The 20,097-nt window shown below is 43.7% G+C and overlaps 1 protein-coding gene across 1 annotated transcript in view; it reads left to right on the top strand.

Moving 5' to 3' along the window:
• adgrb3 (adhesion G protein-coupled receptor B3) overlaps window positions 1-20,097 on the top strand; it is a gene marked incomplete at both ends in the record, with an annotated part of 218,598 nt that overhangs the window by 70,386 nt on the left and 128,115 nt on the right. The window contains one exon of the mRNA XM_083658277.1: window positions 18,290-18,400. Coding sequence (XP_083514403.1) covers window positions 18,290-18,400 — 111 coding nt within the window. The remainder of the gene's footprint in view (window positions 1-18,289; window positions 18,401-20,097) is intronic.

Here is a 20,097-nt window from a genome sequence, read left to right as displayed (position 1 = left end):
AGCAAAAGGAAGAGGCTAATCTTCACATTAATATCCTCTTCACTGTGCTGTGGCTTTACAATGATGAAAAAATAATTGACATTACATTTCCAATACAAAACAGCAGAGGGTGCCGCAGCACCACCAGCACCCGCACTTCCCACGCCCCTGGTCACCACTTGCCCACAGGCATCCAATGAGACTAAATCATCAGACTTCATCTTCTTGGAAACACATTTTATTTTGTCCTGATTGGTCTTAGATTTGTGTCATAGTTCTGTGGAGCCCAACATGAGCCCGACAAAAAAAAAAAAAAAAAAAAATTGGAGGGCTCCTTCACCCCGAGGGCCCCGGGGCACCTGCCCCGGGGCCCTATGGTTAATCCGGCCTTGAGTAGAAGAAGAAGCAGCTGACACCGAGGATAGTAATGACAGTGAGGAGGGGCGAAGAAGAAGAAAACTAACGCAGGGACAGGGTATTGAATAAGAAATGATGGTGGGGTCGACTCGTGAGTGGCTTGTTTTTGAATGCACACGACATTAACCCTTCACACACGTCATGTGGATATGCGAGTAGTCATGTGCTGTTCACATTTTCAAGGAGCGATTTCAGTCAAGTTAAAAGTAGCTCATTTAAAATGTCTCAAGAGAAAAGGTTATTTAGATCCATGATACAAACGAGAATGTTGTTATCTGTGGTGTTTTCCGTTCACACTAGATTTTAAGTGGATGTTTATGTCTTTACCTCTTTCATGTAGATCTGCTTTCAAATCGTACATCAAAATGCAAAACTGCAGGCATAAATATAAATATAGTCATGTAGGATGTCGTTAATGTAGGATACTCGCATTGAAATTCAAAAAAGAAAGAAAGCATCATTTTCCTCTAAAAGGAACATGATCGTAGTTAAAGTGATAATACAGAAGATTTTCATGTAAATAAATAAATATATATATATATAAATAAATGTCTGTTAAGTCACTATCTCATCTAAATAAATGTCTGTTAACACAATGGTGATTGTGCGTATTTGCATTTTCAGTATTGCAGCATTTATGAACTTGGTGTCTGTGGTGACACAGGGTGGGCGGAGCTAACACAATAGACTCACGCTGTAGGTTCACAGGGTGGGCGGAGCTAACACAATCGACTCACTCTGTAGGTTCACAGGGTGGGTGGAGCTAACACAATAGACTCACTCTGCAGGTTACTGTAGGTTCCCGACAACTCTTGTGTGAAGTAGGATAACAAGCTACTTTTTTTCCAGTCTCTGCTGCTAGCATTACAGGTGGTTACTATGGCCGAACAAACTGACTAATGTCACATAATAACAGTTTGGATCTCACCTGCAATTACCACTCTTCGCCAATAGGTGTCACGCAAGAGAACAAAACTGAAATATTCCATATTATCACTTTAAATACAGGTTTACCTACAGAATAGAAATACATACAGTTGGCTAATTATCCCCTCAGCCCTACATTTGAAAGTGCTAATAGCAAGTGTGGGGTTTATGTCCCCCTGTTGGCATCAGAAGCTGAAATGCTAGTGTACTCCTGCTCTTGTCAGACGACATTTGGGACATTTTTCTCATGACTATCTTGCATATGACACTCTCTGTGACACTGTGACTCACTCTCTGTGACACTCTGTGACACTCTATACAATATGACTTTCTGTGACACTGTGTCTGCGACTCGCTATATGACTATCTATATGACTCTCTATATAACACTCTGTGACTCTCCCTCTCTCTCTCTCTCTCTCTCTCTGACTCTCCTAGTGGACTCTCTCTCTCTCTGTGACTATAAATATGACACAATGTTCTCTGTGCTGAGAGATGCAGGGTGGCAGTCAAGCAGTGTCTTTTGACCATCACCAAGCTGTGCAGGCACGAGATCGGTGCTGTGGAAAAAAAACGGACAGCATGCCATGAATGATGAAAGTGTCATTAAGGGCTGTTGGAAATGCTTCGTCTGGCTAGGAAATATGGTGACCGTGTCACATTTTGCCTCATTGTATCAAAGCGTATATCGTATTTTTTTTTCTCCCCTTCTGATTCGGAGGCGTTATCGTATTCCGTTTATTAGTGAGGACTTTGTCCGGACGTCAAACCATGACTCCATTAAATCGAAGGTCATTACTTGCTATGCCAAAGCAAAATGGCTCCGCAAAAGGTTTCTCTTTGGAAAACTGGCTGCAGAAGCAAAGGTGCTAAAATAAAATGTGTCATGGTTCTCACTCCACAGATGCGTTGCTTGGCACTGTGGGCGTTGGGCTTGGCACTTATCTGTGACTGCAGGTCATCTTCTCGGCCTGTGTGTTCCTGTGCTGATGCCAAGTGTTTCTTCCATAGTGTTCCAACTATCCCCTCAGGCAACAACGTACCTCAAAGGATGATCAAGGAACTTACAGTCACACATTCAGATCACATCCTAGTACGATAAACCAAATCACCACATCTGCCTTTTCTTAGCTGATTGGTCAGCATTTTACAACATGACATACTGTCATTGACCTATCTCTGAAGCTTGCTCATTATAATAGAGAGGCAAAGTGGAACGTCACTTCCTGCTTCAGCACTGTACCAGAGATTTTCATCCGCCATTTATTTTCCCATAGACATTTCGTAAAATGCTTATAAAATAGTTGTACTTCGTTGAACCAAACGGTTCAGCTAACGCCATAATCGGGAGAGACCATAGAACATTTCACTCGGACCAAAACTTAAAAACAAACTTTTAAACATCGAAAAAAAAATCTTTAAACCCGCAATTTTTACGTTTTGGTCCCAGTGAAATGTTATGCGATCTCTCCTGTTTCTAAATATATCTGTACCGTTTGGTTTGAACCAGTAAAACTATTTTTATACGCATTTTACGAAATGTGTATGGGAAAATAAATGGCGGATGAAAATCTCTGGTACAGTGCTGAAGCAGGAAGTAGGCGGTCACTTTGCCTCTCTATTTAATTTAATTCTATCTTTTTTTTTTAATCGGGTATTTCCATTTTTCCTCCCATTTCCCCCCCAATCGTACTTGGCCAATTCCCCCTGCTGTCCCGGGCGTTGCTCCACCCCCTCTGCCGATCCCGGGAGACTTGTAGACTAGCACATGCTTCCTCGATACATGTGCAGTCGCGAGCCACTTCCTCTCACCTGACAGCGAGGTGTTTCACCGGCAAGACGTAGGAGGAACTAGTGCAGCCGCCACCCGCAGACACGGCCAATTGACGGGACGTCTGCAAGACGTTCCGCTGCCGGGAAATTAATCTCTGTCTCTCCGCAGTGGTATAGACAGTACTTTCACCTCTACACCACCCAGACGCCCATTAGTTAATAATCATAATTAAATTCTGTCCTTTTGTATAATTCTTTATTGCAATTCTGTTCTTAATTAATCAGCATTAAAAGATACTAGCATCCTGGATTTGACAGAACAGTTCATACAGCGTCGCCGTCGACTCTGTCGTTGCTATACTCTTCTGTCTGAATTGGTTTAATTAGTAATCCGGTTCCATCCTTGTTTGTGCTGCTGCACAGTAGTCCTTTCACTTGTGTCTCTGCAGCAGTCCCACTCTGAGTCGCGGGTGGTTCACAGCAGTGTCTCTGCACTGCAGCAGTCCCACTCTGAGTCGCGGGTGGTTCACAGCAGTGTCTCTGCACTGCAGCAGTCCCACTCTGAGTCACGGGTGGTTCACAGCAGTGTCTCTGCAGCAGTCCCACTCTGAGTCGCGGGTGGTTCACAGCAGTGTCTCTGCAGCAGTCCCACTCTGAGTCGCGGGTGGTTCACAGCAGTGTCTCTGCAGCAGTCCCACTCTGAGTCGCGGGGTGGTTCACAGCAGTGTCTCTGCAGCAGTCCCACTCTGAGTCGCGGGTGGTTCACAGCAGTGTCTCTGCAGCAGTCCCACTCGGAGTCGCGGGGTGGTTCACAGCAGTGTCTCTGCAGCAGTCCCACTCTGAGTGGCGGGTGGTTCACAGCAGTGTCTCTGCAGCAGTCCCACTCTGAGTCGCGGGTGGTTCACAGCAGTGTCTCTGCAGCAGTCCCACTCTGAGTCGCGGGCGGTTCACAGCAGTGTCTCTGCACTGCAGCAGTCCCACTCTGAGTCGCGGGTGGTTCACAGCAGTGTCTCTGCAGCAGTCCCACTCTGAGTTGCGGGTGGTTCACAGCAGTGTCTCTGCAGCAGTCCCACTCTGAGTCACGGGTGGTTCACAGCAGTGTCTCTGCACTGCAGCAGTCCCACTCTGAGTCGCGGGCGGTTCACAGCAGTGTCTCTGCAGCAGTCCCACTCTGAGTCGCGGGGTGGTTCACAGCAGTGTCTCTGCAGCAGTCCCACTCTGAGTGGCGGGGTGGTTCACAGCAGTGCCTCTCTTCTGAAAAGCCTGGTGATTTTCGCAACTTCTACGCCGCAATCTTGGCATTGCTTTCACTTTAAAGAACTACACAGGCGGATGCATTTCCTGATAGCATCGTGCAGCTGAGCTGAAAACATGACACTTTCCTCCCATTAGCATGCGCAGGGTACATCTTTATGGAAGCCATGAATAATTGACCAGGAAATTACTTTTTCTCTCCTTTTGATATAAACAAAAACGAAATCTATTTTTCCACGGGTTGATTAAGAAAACAGATTTTAATGAACCACGCTAACATGTATGATGATGCTTTTGGATTGTCGAGGTGGCAGTACATTACAGTGAATTATCAATCTCAGTGAACATGCATATGTATGTATGTACACATGTATATGGGTTCGCCGACTTTGCTCAGAACAGAGATTCAACTTGCAAATGTCTGGATGGCTTGAGATGTGGACAGGGAATGTAGAAGGCTGTTGGCTGAAGTGTGTGGTGGGGAAAGATCTGCTCACGGCACCCAGCAACAGGGCTCCTTGATGCAGTGCTTTGATAACGTCAGAGCTCCATCTAGGTTGCTCTGCGAGGTACTGCTCGCTAACCTTGTGATTTAGCAGTGCACTGTCAATTATCACTGCAATCCACAATAGACCTTATTTTATGCACAGTATATGCATCTGTCTTCTACAATGTATTCTCTGGACTTGTGATATAGGCTGTTTTGGACTGCTGTCTACCCTCGACGCCGTTGCATTTTGTAGTTGGTTCACACGACTTTGCAATGAGGTGCAGTGGCAGTTGCACAGAATCCTAATTCGGCTCAATCGAAGTCATTAAGAAAGTCAACAGATGGCGGAAGGAATATGATGGATAATTGTATGTCTCGGAGGAGGGGACAATTCATAATTTGTATCTGATTGTGTGCAACCCCCTCATTTTCTTAATGAAGGCCTAATCGAGTTTTTTAGATTGGCTGGAGCATATGGTCCCACCAATAGTGAAGAGTTTGCATAATGACTGTAAGAGATACATTGAGTACGTTTTAATAGACTTACACAGCTTTATTTTGAATGTGCGTCTGCTTTTCAGGTTGGAGCAGACTTCAATCAGTTCATTTGTGAATTTAATTGATATACTGTACATGGTCAACATCATTATTATCGTCATCATCTTCGTCATCGCCTTCATTACCATTTTTTTTCTTTTTTTAATCCTTCACATTTTTGTCTTGAATATTGATGCATACTACAAGAAAATAGTTCATTAACTGCTGTATTTCACTCACAAATGAATGTATAGTTGATGTTCTTTAATGTAATGTAATGTAATGTAATGTAATGTAATGTAATTTTTAATGCAATCCACTGTATTACCTAATGACTAATTTTAATTATTTTTCTGCTCTGTATTATTATTATTATTATTATTATTATTATTATTATTATTATTATTATTATTATTATTATACTATTGTAATTTGCTTGTTGTTCATTGTAACTGGTATGCTTATTTTTATACAGAAATCTCACAGTCAACCATGCGCAACAGCATTGATCATTTTCCTGCACTGATGTTATACAAGTTATAATTATGACCCCATGCAAGGAAATAAGAGGACCCATCTGAAGATGTACTTTAAACCAGTGGTTCCCAAAGTGGGGTCCGTGGAAGGACCCCGAGCCATGTCCAGGGGGGTCCCCAAATTATTTTGATTTGTTTGTTTTTTGCTGTATCCACTGGTGATTTTACCGGGGGCACATGGAAACGGCTCCGCGCCTGACAATTAGGCCGACTGTCTTTCAGAGGCTGTCAGTGTCCCGGGCCTCCTTTTTAAAGATGCAGTGAAGATTTGTGTATCATATGAAACTAGAAGACCTAATGCATCAATTGGTAGCAACTATATCATGCTAGCTTGTCGGTAAGAGGGCTAAATAACGCTCCAAATTTTTAGGCTACATTTTGGCAAGGGAAAAACTGGCCAAACACCTTGCAAACCCACAAACTTGACTACATTTGACAAGTCAGTAAGTTGAGCTGCTGAGGTTAGAGTGAATAGGGCCTGTGGGGTAGGATGTTATCCTCCTTCCTGGTCTCCTGTCTCTATTTTAGGAACTCAAAGTGCAGTGGTAATGAACTGCCGCTCATTAAGAGCTACATTTGTGACAGACAGTCAGTCAGGCAGGCAGGCGTGCAGAGCAGTGAGCAGAGCGCCCCTGATGGAAGCTTCTCACAGAGGCCACAGAGCTAAGCCTCATTTCATGCAAGGTTACACACATCAGTCAGTGGCCATGAGGCTGCTTTTACTGCCTTTCAATAAAATCACACATGGAACGTGTCCACACAGTGGAGATGAACCTGCAAATGTCTCTCTGGGGCTCGTGCGTTCTCTGGGGCTCGTGCGCTCTCTGGGGCTCGTGCGCTCTCTGGGGCTCGTGCGCTCTCGGGCTCGTGCATTCTCTGGGGCTCGTGCACTCTCTGGGTTTCGTGCACTCTCTGGGGCTCGTGCACTCTCTGGGTTTCGTGCACTCTCTCGGGCTCGTGCACTCTCTGGGGCTCGTGATGTGCACTCTCTGGGGCTCGTGACGTGCACTCTCTGGGGCTCGTGACGTGCACTCTCTGGGGCTCGTGACGTGCACTCTCTGGGGCTCGTGACGTGCACTCTCTGGGGCTCGTGCACTCTCGGGCTCATGCACTCTCTGGGGCTCGTGCGCTCTCGCGCTAGTGCACTCTCTGGAGCTCGTGCTCTCTCTGGGGCTCGTGCGCTCTCTGGGGCTCGTGCGCTCTCTGGGGCTTGTGGCGTGTACTCTGGGGCTTGTGCTCTCTCTGGGGCTTGTGCGCTCTCTGGGGCTCGTGCGCTCTCTGGGGCTTGTGACGTGCACTCTGGGGCTTGTGCTCTCTCTGGGGCTCGTGCGCTCTCTGGGGCTTGTGACGTGTACTCTGGGGCTTGTGCTCTCTCTCGGGCTCGTGCGCTCTCTGGGGCTCGTGACGTGCACTCTCTGGAGCTCGTGCGCTCTCTGGGGCTAGTGCACTCTCTGGAGCTCGTGCGCTCTCTGGGGCTCGTGCGCTCTCTGGGGCTCGTGCGCTCTCTGGGGCTTGTGACGTGTACTCTGGGGCTTGTGCTCTCTCTGGGGCTCGTGCACTCTCTGGGGCTTGTGACGTGTACTCTGGGGCTTGTGCTCTCTCTGGGGCTCGTGCGCTCTCGGGCTCGTGCGCTCTCTGGGGCTCGTGACGTGCACTCTCTGGGGCTCGTGCGCTCTCTGGGGCTCGTGACGTGCAATCTCTGGAGCTCGTGCGCTCTCTGGGGCTTGTGCGCTCTCTGGGGCTCGTGCGCTCTCTGGGGCTCGTGCGCTCTCTGGGGCTCGTGCGCTCTCTGGGGCTCGTGCGCTCTCTGGGGCTCGTGCGCTCTCTGGGGCTTGTGCGCTCTCTGGGGCGTGTGACTGCAGTGGCTCAAAGCCCCCGTGATGACAAAGGTCATGGAGCCAGGGAACTAATTTTCTTTCATTCGCTCTCATTCTATGACTGCTGCAGATTGATTTGATTGTAATGTGTTTGCATGTACTTAGTAGAGCAACATAAATTAAATCAAGACTGAATAGCGTTGTCAACATGGCCACTCATTAAGTTTGAAAGCATAATTGAGCTATAATGAGTCCAAATGTGGAAAATTGTATTCAAAAGAAATCAGCTCAGATGAAGATGGTTTGGGCAGGAAAACAATATCCAACAATAGGCAGGTTTGCTCTGTATTGACACTCTAATGCAGTGGTTCTCAATGTGGGGTCCGGGGAACCCCAGGAGTCCTTGAGGGGGTTCCAGGGGGTCCCCAGCAAAAAGGGGGATCATGTATTTTCACTACAGATGGTTTCAATTCGACAACACATTATAAATTGGCCCTAGCTTACTTCCTGTTGCAGTGTTTGCTGGTACAATAACTGACAGGACATAACAGTACGCTAGGTTCCACACAATTCTGTGAACGTCTATAATATCACCCATGTAACACAATGGCAGAATGTATGACTATTTTGGTCATGGGTTCTACATGTTTTCTGTAAAACAAAAACAAAAAAACAGAAATCTTATCAGATGGGGGGTCCGTCCATGGTCTAATTTGTTTCAGTTGAGTGGTCCTTGACCTAAATAAAAAAGGGGGGGTCAAAATACCATAATGCATGAGACTGTTACCTCAAAACAGAATGCCTTGCTATCCTGCTGACACCTCATTTAAAGTCACCTCCTGTTGTTGAGCCCAGCAGTGAGCAGCTTGTTACGCCGGCATAGCCAATTACTGTGGACATCCTGCCAACCTGTTGGCCACTGCTTTTGGATGTTGTTTACATTCCTGCATGCGGCGTAGTCCAGGGCTAGCTTTGCTAACAGAAGCAGCCATGCGGTGTCGTCCAGGGCTAGCTTTGCTAACAGAAGCAGCCATGCGGTGTCGTCCAGGGCTAGCTTTGCTAACAGAAGCAGCCATGTGGTGTCCAGGGCTAGCTTTGCTAACAGAAGCAGCCATGCGGTGTCGTCCAGGGCTAGCTTTGCTAACAGAAGCAGCCATGTGGTGTCCAGGGCTAGCTTTGCTAACAGAAGCAGCCATGTGGTGTCCAGGGCTAGCTTTGCTAACAGAAGCAGCCATGTGGTGTCCAGGGCTAGCTTTGCTAACAGAAGCAGCCATGTGGTGTCCAGGGCTAGCTTTGCTAACAGAAGCAGCCTTGGAGCGGATCCGATCCGACTCACGGAATGTGCATATCATAGCAGACTGGACTATTGACCGTGGGTTTCTTGAATTTTACTTCTTTATTTCCTTTCTTAGATATTTTTATTTCCCCTCAATGAGATTTTTTATTTTCCTTTAGATGAGATTTTACTCGATTTTAATTTAATAATTTTAACTTTACAATCTTTTAAATCTGGGCCTAAAACATTTTCTGCTCACCAGATCTCTTCAAGGAGAATTCATTTTTTTTTTTACAACCTGGACCTTATTTCCATCTTTAAATATGATTTTTAAATCACCCTGATAACTTCGGTTTGATAAACAAGCGCAGAAACATTAATCTGTTTGACCTGCGAGCTGAAAACGAGGAATTCGGGGCATGTAAAAATGCTTCTATTTATGTCCTGTATATAGCTTATTTTCCGACACTCAGCGGCTCATATACTTATTATATCATACAGACAATGAGAAAAATAACGATCTATTTACCTACGTCCGCAGGCTGTGGTTTGCTGTCTGTCACATTGGTCGAGATACAGAAGCTCCCATTCCACCACTGCTCAGGTGTAACCCATTATTCCGGACTGACTCAAATAAATAGGTGCGGCCATCAAATTCAATTGAATCGTCCATTATCTCGAAATCAAATAAATATCTGCGGTGTTAAGCTACAGTAGGCTATACGCTAAGCTACACAACAGACCCTGTTTAGCTACAGTAGGCTATACGCTAAGCTACACAACAGACCCTGTTTAGCTACAGTGGGCTATACGCTAAGCTACACAACAGACCCTGTTTAGCTACAGTAGGCTATACGCTAAGCTACACAACAGACCCTGTTTAGCTACAGTGGGCTATACGCTAAGCTACACAACAGACCCTGTTTAGCTACAGTAGGCTATACGCTAAGCTACACAACAGACCCTGTTTAGCTACAGTAGGCTACACGCTAAGCTACACAACAGACCCTGTTTAGCTACAGTAGGCTATACGCTAAGCTATACGCTAAGGCAGCTACACAACAGACCCTGGCTGCTGCAAGTCAACGATGCCCTTTCCCCCAAATGTGTTTCACATCAGGGCGAGTTGAAAGCACATCCGGAGGAGAGCAGAGATAAGCCTTCATTAGCTATAAACCTAGCATGCTAAAAACACGGCTGATATTTATTTGATTTCGAGATCATGGACGATGCGGTTGAATTCGATGGTCGCACGTATTTATTTGAGTCGGTCAGGAAAAACGTCATGATTACACCTGAGCAGTGGTGGAATGGGAGCTTCTGTATCTCTACCAATGTGACAGACAGCAAACCACAGGCTGCAGACGTAGCCCCGAGGTAAATAGATCGTTATTTTTTTCATTGTCTGTATGATATAATTAGGACATCAGCTGCTGAGTGTCGTTAAATATATATACAGGATAAATATAGAAGCATGGTCTTGCTTTTACTGCCCTATGCCCCCTCCCGCTCCCTGCGATCATCAGATGTGGCAGCACTTGTTGTTTGAGGTCCAGACTTGAGGTCCAGACTGATACACAAAGGGGACATCAGAGCGTTTGCAGTCAGGGCTCCCAGACTCTGGAACGACTTGCCTGAAAAGATCAGGGCTGCAAACTCTGTCTCATCTTTTAAGTCACTGTTAAAAAAAAACACCTGTTTAAAACCGCTTTTCAGTGATTTTAGGGCATTTTAGGTCATTTTATTTTCTGTTCTCAATGTGATTCATTTTTGGCTTTTAAGGTCACTGGTTTATGTGTTGTCTTTTGGGGTTTTTCATGTCTGATTTTATTGTAAAGCACTTTGTAATTGTGTTTTGAAAAGTGCTATATAAATAACGATTATTATTATTATTAATATTATTATTATTATTATTATTACTTTAAGAGAAGTAATAGATGTGAGTAGATTCCCTAGTGTCATTTTTTTTACCCACTCTAGATAGATACACATGCTAGCAGCCTCTCTATGCATGTTAGCGCCTACATGGTCAACAAACTGTAATGATGGTTATTGAATCTAATGTGGAAAACAGAGAGTAGTTAGCTACAAACTAACAGTGTTGTTTTGTTGTTTGGATAGGAATCAATGTGTAGACGAAAGCCTGCAAGAGCAAGTGTGTTGTTCATTATTAGGGCTGCTACTCTGTGTATCTGTAGCAAAGGGCAGCCAATTTATTCAATTTTGCTTGCAGGTTGTGATCTAAATTAATTATAGCCTGTCTGTTCAGAGACTATACATTGACAACATTTACATTAGTGTGTAAAATCGCTGTGTGTGTCTGTGTGTGTGTGTGTGTGGGTGTGAGACTGACTGTTCTCTTTGTAATTTTTTGTCTTGCCAAATCTCGCCTCATTTATCATTAATTGTACGCATTCAACTTGGATTCTACACTGTAAAAAATATTACAATATCTAATTTGCTGCTATCAACTAGGTGGATTTAGTTGTCTGACCTTGAAATCTTTACGTTTGAAAGTGTACTTTGTGTATATTTGAACTGGAACATTCAGTGAACTGAGTTATGGATAAGCTGATTTGATTTGATTTGATTTGATTTGAGATGCCAAAACCGGACGTAGAAAGGCAACCTATTTTTCAGAAACGATATCTTTCTTTCTGTGCGGGTGACTGTAGGAGATTTTGCTTGATTTGGACATGCTTGTTGGAACAAAGTAGGCTACATGATTTTAACCTTAACCTTGATAAAAGGTGTTCCTTGCTCTCCCAGCATGCAGGGGGGAGGAAAATGATTATTGCTAAATTGTCCCACCAAGGTCACCTGAGCAAATCAACTCTCTGTCTCTGGCAAATGTGTGTAAAAATACTGGTTCTTTCCTCAGAGCCATGTCGCAAGTCAGCGGTTTTGTCAGTTCGGCCTCTCTTTTAATTGAATGGTCACTGTAACAACAACTAGCCATTCAGGATCTGTAGGCCTAATAACGCTTTGCCAGTGGACGTGGTGCGTGTGTCCTTGAGCTTAACCTTGACTTGTGTTTGAATGTGCATGCAAAAGTGAACCAATCACTTTCTGTTCACAAGGAAAGAAAGCTGAAAGTGAGCGATTGCTCTGAATGACATTGGCTGCCCTTTTTTGTCGGTTGATGGATATCAGTAATAAATGTTCTCTTTAATCCGGACTGGATGACAGTGCATCCTGTGCATTTCAATGTGTTTACTTCCAAACACACGAGGCTTTTAGAGTTCAGCTTGTGATCACTCGTGATTCACACTCAAAATGACTCCAACACACAAGACATTATTATGGTAATGACGACCAAAATATGTGACTTTTGCCTTGCAAAATGCAGACGCATTGTTTTGGGCTGTTTAGGCAGTTTCTTTTGTGTTTACCATTCTACATGCATTTGACTGCAGCCACAGGCTTTGCATCGTGTTCTACTAGTTAAATTAAATTGTTATTATGTTGCACTACTTTTGGCTGCCATGTTGATGTTTCTTCCATTGTACCTCAGGCTTGCTTTCTATAATACAAAGTTAGGCTACAACGTCTCAGCTTCGTGGCTACAAAACAGAATTGTGCCCCTTAAGAACATGATTGCGAATGCAGTCATTTCATCAGTTTCCATTGTGTGTAGCAACAGGTACAGGCTTTGATAGAGTCCTGCTCAGATATGTAAGGTTCGGGATAAGAGTAGGTGTGCGTACAATGATTTTAATGCACAATGTGGAGGCGAAGAACCACCCTCTGCTCCACAAAGAACCCCCGTCTGCTCCACGTTTACCTACTTATGTCTATGACATCATCGGTGATGTCATCAGTGACATCATTATTCACCAAAATCATCTTATGACATGACTGATGATGTCATAGGCATTGTGACATCATCGGTGATGTCACTCGAGCAATTGTGGTTTTTGGTTACACTCCAGCAAATGTTTACATCACTGATGATGTCATAGACATTGTGACATCATTGTGATGTCATCTGTGATGCAAAGTTGGGCAATTGTGCGCTGTGCATGCCAATAGAGCATGTGAGGCCACGCAGCAGCTGAGCTTGGGGCGAGGCCTCGCAGCGCCCGAGCTGCAGGGCGGGCGAGGCCGCACAGCGGGTGAGCCTAGGAATCGAGCGCGCGAAATGCCTAGTGTTTAACAAAAAGACTAGCTAGCTATGCCACATGTTATTTTCTCCAAACCAATATCAAGATTTTCACAAACGATGAGATAGGCTCTGTTGGCCTGAAGCGAGTTCTATAATGTTAGTGAATGGGATGTGAGATGATCACTCATGTGGAAAGTATCAGTATGGTCAGAGGGCAGCGTTTCTTGCAGTTTGTGTGTTACATCGCCCTCCTGTGGTGGTGAGAGGATGGGGCACTGCAGAATCAGTGTTGGAAATAAAAAAAATTCCCAGGTTGGGTAGCTGATTATTTTAGAACTGTGGTTAAATTTGAGCCGATCTACACCGTGGGTCAAGTCAAGTCAAGTTTATTTGTATAGCCCTAATTCACAAGCATGTTTCAGAGGGCTTCACAGAGAATATGTCTAGCTAAATCTAGCTGACACAACAATAACAATTACAGTAATAATAATAATAATAATAATAATAATAATAACAACATGGTTGAACAATCTTATGATAGGGAGAGACAGAGGGAAGGGGAGAAAGGGGGAGAGAAAGTGGGGGAGGAGAGAGCAGGGAAAGGGAGGAGGTGGAGAGAGAGAGAGAGAGAGAGAGAGAGAGAGAGAGGTAGGAAGAGAACAGGGGAAGGGGGCAAGAGGAGAGAGAGCAGAATAGACAGAACAGGCAGGATATACTGGGGCTGGGCGATACGGTCACGAATAGTCACAGGGGACAGTCAAATGTATGTTATGTATTATAGTTACCAGGCGATATGAGCCATTGAATAGAGAACAAACCATTAGACATTTATCGCCCAGCCCATAGGACATACAGCAGCTACTCAATCCGCCTGGCCATCCCACCGCAACGGCCGGGGCAGTAGCGGCTGAGGCCCACGTAGCAGCGGCACACTAGAACCGGCAGCGGAGCGGCCAGGCCAAACGAGCAACACCACAGACAATCTGACTACTCTAGCCATTAACCGGAACTAACTAGCACACATTCTCCCACAGGCCTTAGGCGCAAAAACTGGCCTTAAACGCAAAAAAACGTGCCTTGCGCCTGCCTCGGGAAGATAGCAACATGGCTTTAGGCCCCGAAATGCGCTTTACGCCAAACAGGCGTGGCGCAGTGCCAGAATAGGCCAGAATGGGCGTTTCGGCCTTAAATACCGGCCTAACGATATCTTCCGCCCTGGCGTTAATTTAGTGCTTAGCGCTTTTCAAAACCAGGCCTATTCAGTGCGCCGGTTGCGCGGAGCGCTCCTCTGCCATCTGACTCTCTGTCCCCCCTCTCTCTGTGTCACTCCCTCTCTCTTACTCATCAGACAGGCACAATACGACTGCTGGGAAAAAAGTTTGCCGGTTCTCTCTCTCTGTCACTCCCTCGCGCATCAGATAGCAGACAGCAGACAGCAGACAGGCACAAAGCCACAAAGCCACAGATGTGAAATCTCCCAGTATGCATTGAGGCGAATCCGTTTGAGAAGAAATAGCAACCAAATCAGCTTAAATAGGGTCAGTGATAGATCGAAATAATGTTTCTCTTAACACAATTGCAATTGTGGAACATTTCAATATTGGACAAAATAAAATCGCTAAATCAAATCACAACCCTATGTGAAACATATATGTCATCCTGGGCCTATATATCCCTCGCAGATTTAACGTGATTTAGATAAGTGACAGCGTAACGCTGTTCTACTGTCATGTCCTATACTGTGATGTCCGCTCCAATAAATTGGCCCTACTTCACATTTAGTTTTACAATAAAAACACATTTCTGCAATGACTTTACATAATGTAGGCTATATTTATGTGCATCATCCTACCTGCAGCAGGGGAGAGAAAACGATATCATTCTGGACAAACTTTCACCAATCTAATCTCATCATGACATAGGGATACGCTATTTTTTTCTAGCTGATGCGTTTAGAACATTCTTTTCACTTTGATCTTGCTATAGTGTAGTGTATTTACATGCATGCAGTATTTAAACTGCAGTTAGATTGGTTTGAGAAGCATAATAATATGGAATAATAGCCTATATATGGAGACAGATAGACGGGGATGAAAGGGAGGGGGGAGCAGAGCGCTTGGCTTGTCTGGCTTTACTGGATCGCTCCGTGGAATTGGAGCTTAAAAGGCAAGCTTGTGATTCGTTTACTGCACTTCCCCAATGAGCAGACTGTGCATAATTTTACGCTTAAAAGGCGTGGTTGTAATGCTTAAGGCTGCGTGTAGCACCGACACCAAGATATCGAGTGGGCTGGTCCACGCCCACTGATCTGCTGGGCGCTGGGCGCAGTTTATAGGCTGATGCAACGATAGGGGCCAAGGAATCTAACTAATCTACAGCCTAGTCTGCCCTGTCCTACTCTACTCTACTCTAATCTTAGCCTGAACACTATAACAACGATCAAAAGGTCCAGCTCAGAGGTTTCCAAAGTGGGAGGTGGGCCTCCCCAGGGGGCTCAAACAGTTTCAGGGGAGGCTCAGTGAGTGATTTATTTGAGCTATTTCAGTTATAGTTATTTTAGTCATTTGAATAAGAGTGTAGGCAGCATTTTCCATGGAGCTTTTTCCATGCTTTTTAAGGCTAATTCATGCCCACATAATTCCATGCGTCCTTTTCGTTAGCAATACAGCCACTAGAGGACAGTAGAGAGTCAAACGGGGGAATTGGCCAAGTATATAATTGGGGAGAAAATCAGAGAAAATCAGAAAAGAAGAAATCGAGAGTCGAGAGGCTTATTTTGGTTATAGAGTAAGATAAAGCAAAGCAAAGTAGCCTACTTTGCTGAAGGTCACAGTAGCCATTTGACCTTGGCTTGCTAGAAAACAACTTTACTAATGGTTTTGCTTGTTTTGCTGCCTTTGATGCTGTGGTATTTATCTCTATGCATCCAACCCCACCTAGCCAAGCAGCCACAAAGAGCATCTGATGTACAGTATGCACTATCTGGCAGTCTAATGACTGCTACGGTTCAGTGTTTTTGTCGAGGTCTTTATTGTATGATTTCCTGCAAAATACAACACATTCAGCCTGACTAAATCAGACAACCCTTTCATTCTGTCACATGGGAAATAATCGCCCTGCTGGGTATTTCTTCATGATCCAAGAAACCATGGGACAGAGCATGGAGAAATCAGAGATAGCAGCATGTCAAAGCATCTGCAGTGGCTATAGGCTGCCTGCTGTTTGTCTTACTGCCAGCATACCTGCGCAGTCTTTCTCCGACACCGAGTACACACACAGTGTGCTTTCAGCTTTGATTTGAACAAAACCGACGTGGACAGGATCAGATCAGATTGACAGACCTTTGAACAGACTTCTGAGACTTGCTACTTTGTGCAGTCGTGGTTTTGAAGATCCCAGTCAGCATCAAAAGCGAGGCTGTGCTCTTGGTTTCTACCTGGCTGGCGGGTTTCTCTTGTCTCATAATCTCCTCTTAATAATCTCTCGTCTCATAATCTCCTCTTAATATTCAAATTTGTAAATGCTAACCACCATTTTGCCTGATCCTGTCTAGGTGCTGCCAGGGACGTTACTTGAATGTAGCTGAAAATCCTGAGTCATTGATCTGTGTTTTTTTTCTTCTTAATCCAATCATGGGACATGTTTGTTGATAGGATTAGGTTCATGTCACCAACCACCTGATGAGTGGACCAGACAACTGTCACTTTTTGCAATACAATTATTTACTAGACAATTAGTCGTAAAGCTTTAGATTTCAGTGGAGATCAGATCAAATGTTAAATGCCTTTCTAGATCTCGCTCCAACAGAGGTCTGTTTTTCTATAGAAATATACGTATGAAATCGAGGCTACAGACTGTATATAAATGTGGGTGACACGTCGCTGCTTCCCACCGCTATGCAAAGTGAAGCCAAAGTATCTTGTTCCCGCGAGCTGCCATCTTGCTTGTGTGACGTCATTTGGGACCGGAGTCTGTGCAGTAGAGTCAGGCTGAGCCCCCTCAGTCGTCCCGCCGTCTGACGGGAGGTTTGAGAGTGGCTGTCACAGCTGTCAATCACTTTTTTTTATATTGTCAAATAACTATTTAAAAACAAACTTATCAGAACGATTAGCCCTTGAACATACACCAGCATGTAAGAACCAGCTAAAATGACCGAAACCATCTTTAGAAAGAAAATATTTGACATGTACTTAGATTTTTTTAGTTTGCTCATGTCCCATCCGCTAACATGGGGGGGGGGGGGTGGGATTTAAGACCTATATTGCAGCCAGCCACAAGGGGGTGATCAATATGTTTTGGCTTCACTTTTAAGGAGCTGTTGATGTCCATATTGATATACAGTCAATGTGTCAAACACGTTGATGTAAACATCCTCCCTACTCAAACCAATGGCTGATGCATTGCATTGTCTAATGTACTAACATAAGCTATGTGTGAATATGTTGTCGATGCATCACCTGCATTTCCGATTTGCATAGAATACATTTTTAAATGGTGACTGCACTGCCAAAAGTAATGCTAGCTCTTATTAGCTAGTGCTAGCATCACTTTTGTCAGTCCAGTGTGTCATAGCATTGCACCCAGCCTCTTCTTTGTTGCTTGATGGGCAGTAAAGAAGCTATACACTGTAATGAATATACAGCTCAGAATACATTAAGTCCAATTGTCTATTTTTTTTTTTTTACAAAAATCTCACAATATTTTGAACTGGGTTGACAAAAACAATACGAAAAATTCGCACAAATGTCACATAAAGTGTTAAGGAAACTGTGGATCAATAGCATGTTATGTCCATGACCCCCCTCCTCTGTGGCTTTCCGATGGCTTTACACATTTTTCCTTTCATTTTGTTTGGTTTTGTTTTCAGGGTGTGTGCAGGCGGGAGGGAGGGGGGAGGGAGATGGTCTGATGAAGTGTTAGAGTATAAAGCGATGTGGATTTATTTGCATGTTTGCTATGTGTCTACGCTGTGCTTTCAAGCTCAATTAATACTTCCAACTCACCCTTACAGTATAAATCCGTTGCAGTGTTTCTATGCCATAGAGTAAAAATGACGAGTTAAATATCTACGTGTGTGGTCTTTGTTTCTAGCCATGCATTGCCGTTGCTTGGCACATCTTGACAAACAGTTATGTAATAATCCTGTTTAAGTCACATCAACCTCTATTTTGTCCCTAGAATATGGAATGATCGGAGAGCATACAGTAAAAAGTCAGCGGCCAAGATCAGTTCATGACACAAAGGCCCTGCAGGAGCAAGCTGAATCTGCTAAATTTATGGCACAAACTGGTAATACAATAGTTATTTTTTCCTTTCCTTTATTTTCTTAACTAAACTCAATTTCATCTGAGTCACATGCATGCTCTCTCTTGTACTGCACCTTTTAAGTGACAATGTTTTTGCATTATTATTATTATTATTATTTTTGCCTACTCCTTCAGTATTGCTACATAATAAACGAGCAAGATAAATTTCCCATTTCTCTTTGAGTATACGTTGAATACAGAGTCTAATTGGGTTTTGTGGGTCTGTTTTTATTGTTACATACTGTAGTGAGTTGGCAAGTGGAATACTCATATATCATTGAGCATTAATTAAACAAGAGGTAACACTTAGGCCCTGATGTAGTTAATCATTTGCTCCAAGGCATGATAAATTAAATGTCATTCAATGGGAAACCCACCCCCTTCAGCCAAATATGAAACACATACTTGGCCAAAATTGAACTAATAGATACTGACCTTAGTGATAAAATGAACCAATGTGGCTTAATCTAATGTAACATCCAATAAAAGAACAAGTGAAATGATGTCAATTCAGAGACACTTCTATAACCTGCCACCTTAGCATTCTCATAATCAAATCAAAATGCACTGACATAATTGACAGCAATGTTGAAGCAAGACGACTTTTATTTTGCTTTCATCATTTAGCTGTTTTGTTGCTTTATTCTAGCCAGAAATCTCTTTTTTTGGCGGGGTGGTTTATAGCTGCTTTTGTTTTGTTTTGGGCAATTTTTTGTTTTGGGACGTGTTTTTGTTTCTTCGTGTGTTCTTCCATTCAAATTGCTGTCATTGGTTGAAACACTCCTCTCATTACCATTTTTATTTGCAAAACATATACTAATCCTTAACACCTCTCCATTATACTAATCCTTAACACCTCTCTCCATTGACACAAGCTGTAGGTATGTTCTCTCTGGGTGGCATCGCTGTGCTTTTCCGTTTCCCATTCTCACACTATTGACTCTCCCTGTACTGCCTCATTTAACCAATTGATCCACCTTTCAGTCTATTTTATGATCTGCAAAATTAAGGGTAGGTGTTAGATCCCTATTTACATATTGAGAAACTGCTAATTGTGTCTAAAATCCTATAAAAAAATATACAATTTGATGTTCTCCAAAGACATAAATGTATTCAGAGCTGAAATTGAAAAACTCCTTTCTATATTAAATAATTTCTCTAATGCATAATGCCTCACAGAAATTGAATACTTCACCCGAGGGTTTAACTATAATCACACATGAATTATCTGGTGACTACTTTGGTATCGGAAATTTTTGTTCACACGCTTGTTACCAAATAGTTGATTTCTTCTTCATTTAGGCGACCACCCCACTGCCTCACCACAATATCTTTATTCAGCATTTCATACCTTTTTGGTATTTGACTTTTGGGAAGTTTGAAAGGCTCAACTTGATCTCTTGCAAACATTTGATCCCTTTAAATCAACTCAAAATATATCTGTATAATTATTACATATCTTTATTTTATTTATTTATTTATTTTTGTTGTATAACCATGGCCATTTGTTTTACTAATCTACCACCAAATGCAGTATGCGGTTGTTTACTGTATCTGCATGCATACAGAAGTCAAGCTGCTTCAAAGTCAACCTGCCAAAATCAGTAAGCCAAGTTGAGCTGAAAGGCCTGAATCACAGAATAAGAACCAATTTCCATTCTGTGGCATAAACACATAAAT

This window comes from Poromitra crassiceps (genome assembly GCF_964638095.1).
Source record: "Poromitra crassiceps genome assembly, chromosome: 22".
NCBI classification, from domain to species: Eukaryota; Metazoa; Chordata; class Actinopteri; order Beryciformes; family Melamphaidae; genus Poromitra; species Poromitra crassiceps.
This window is presented reverse-complemented; position numbering and strand designations above follow the sequence as displayed.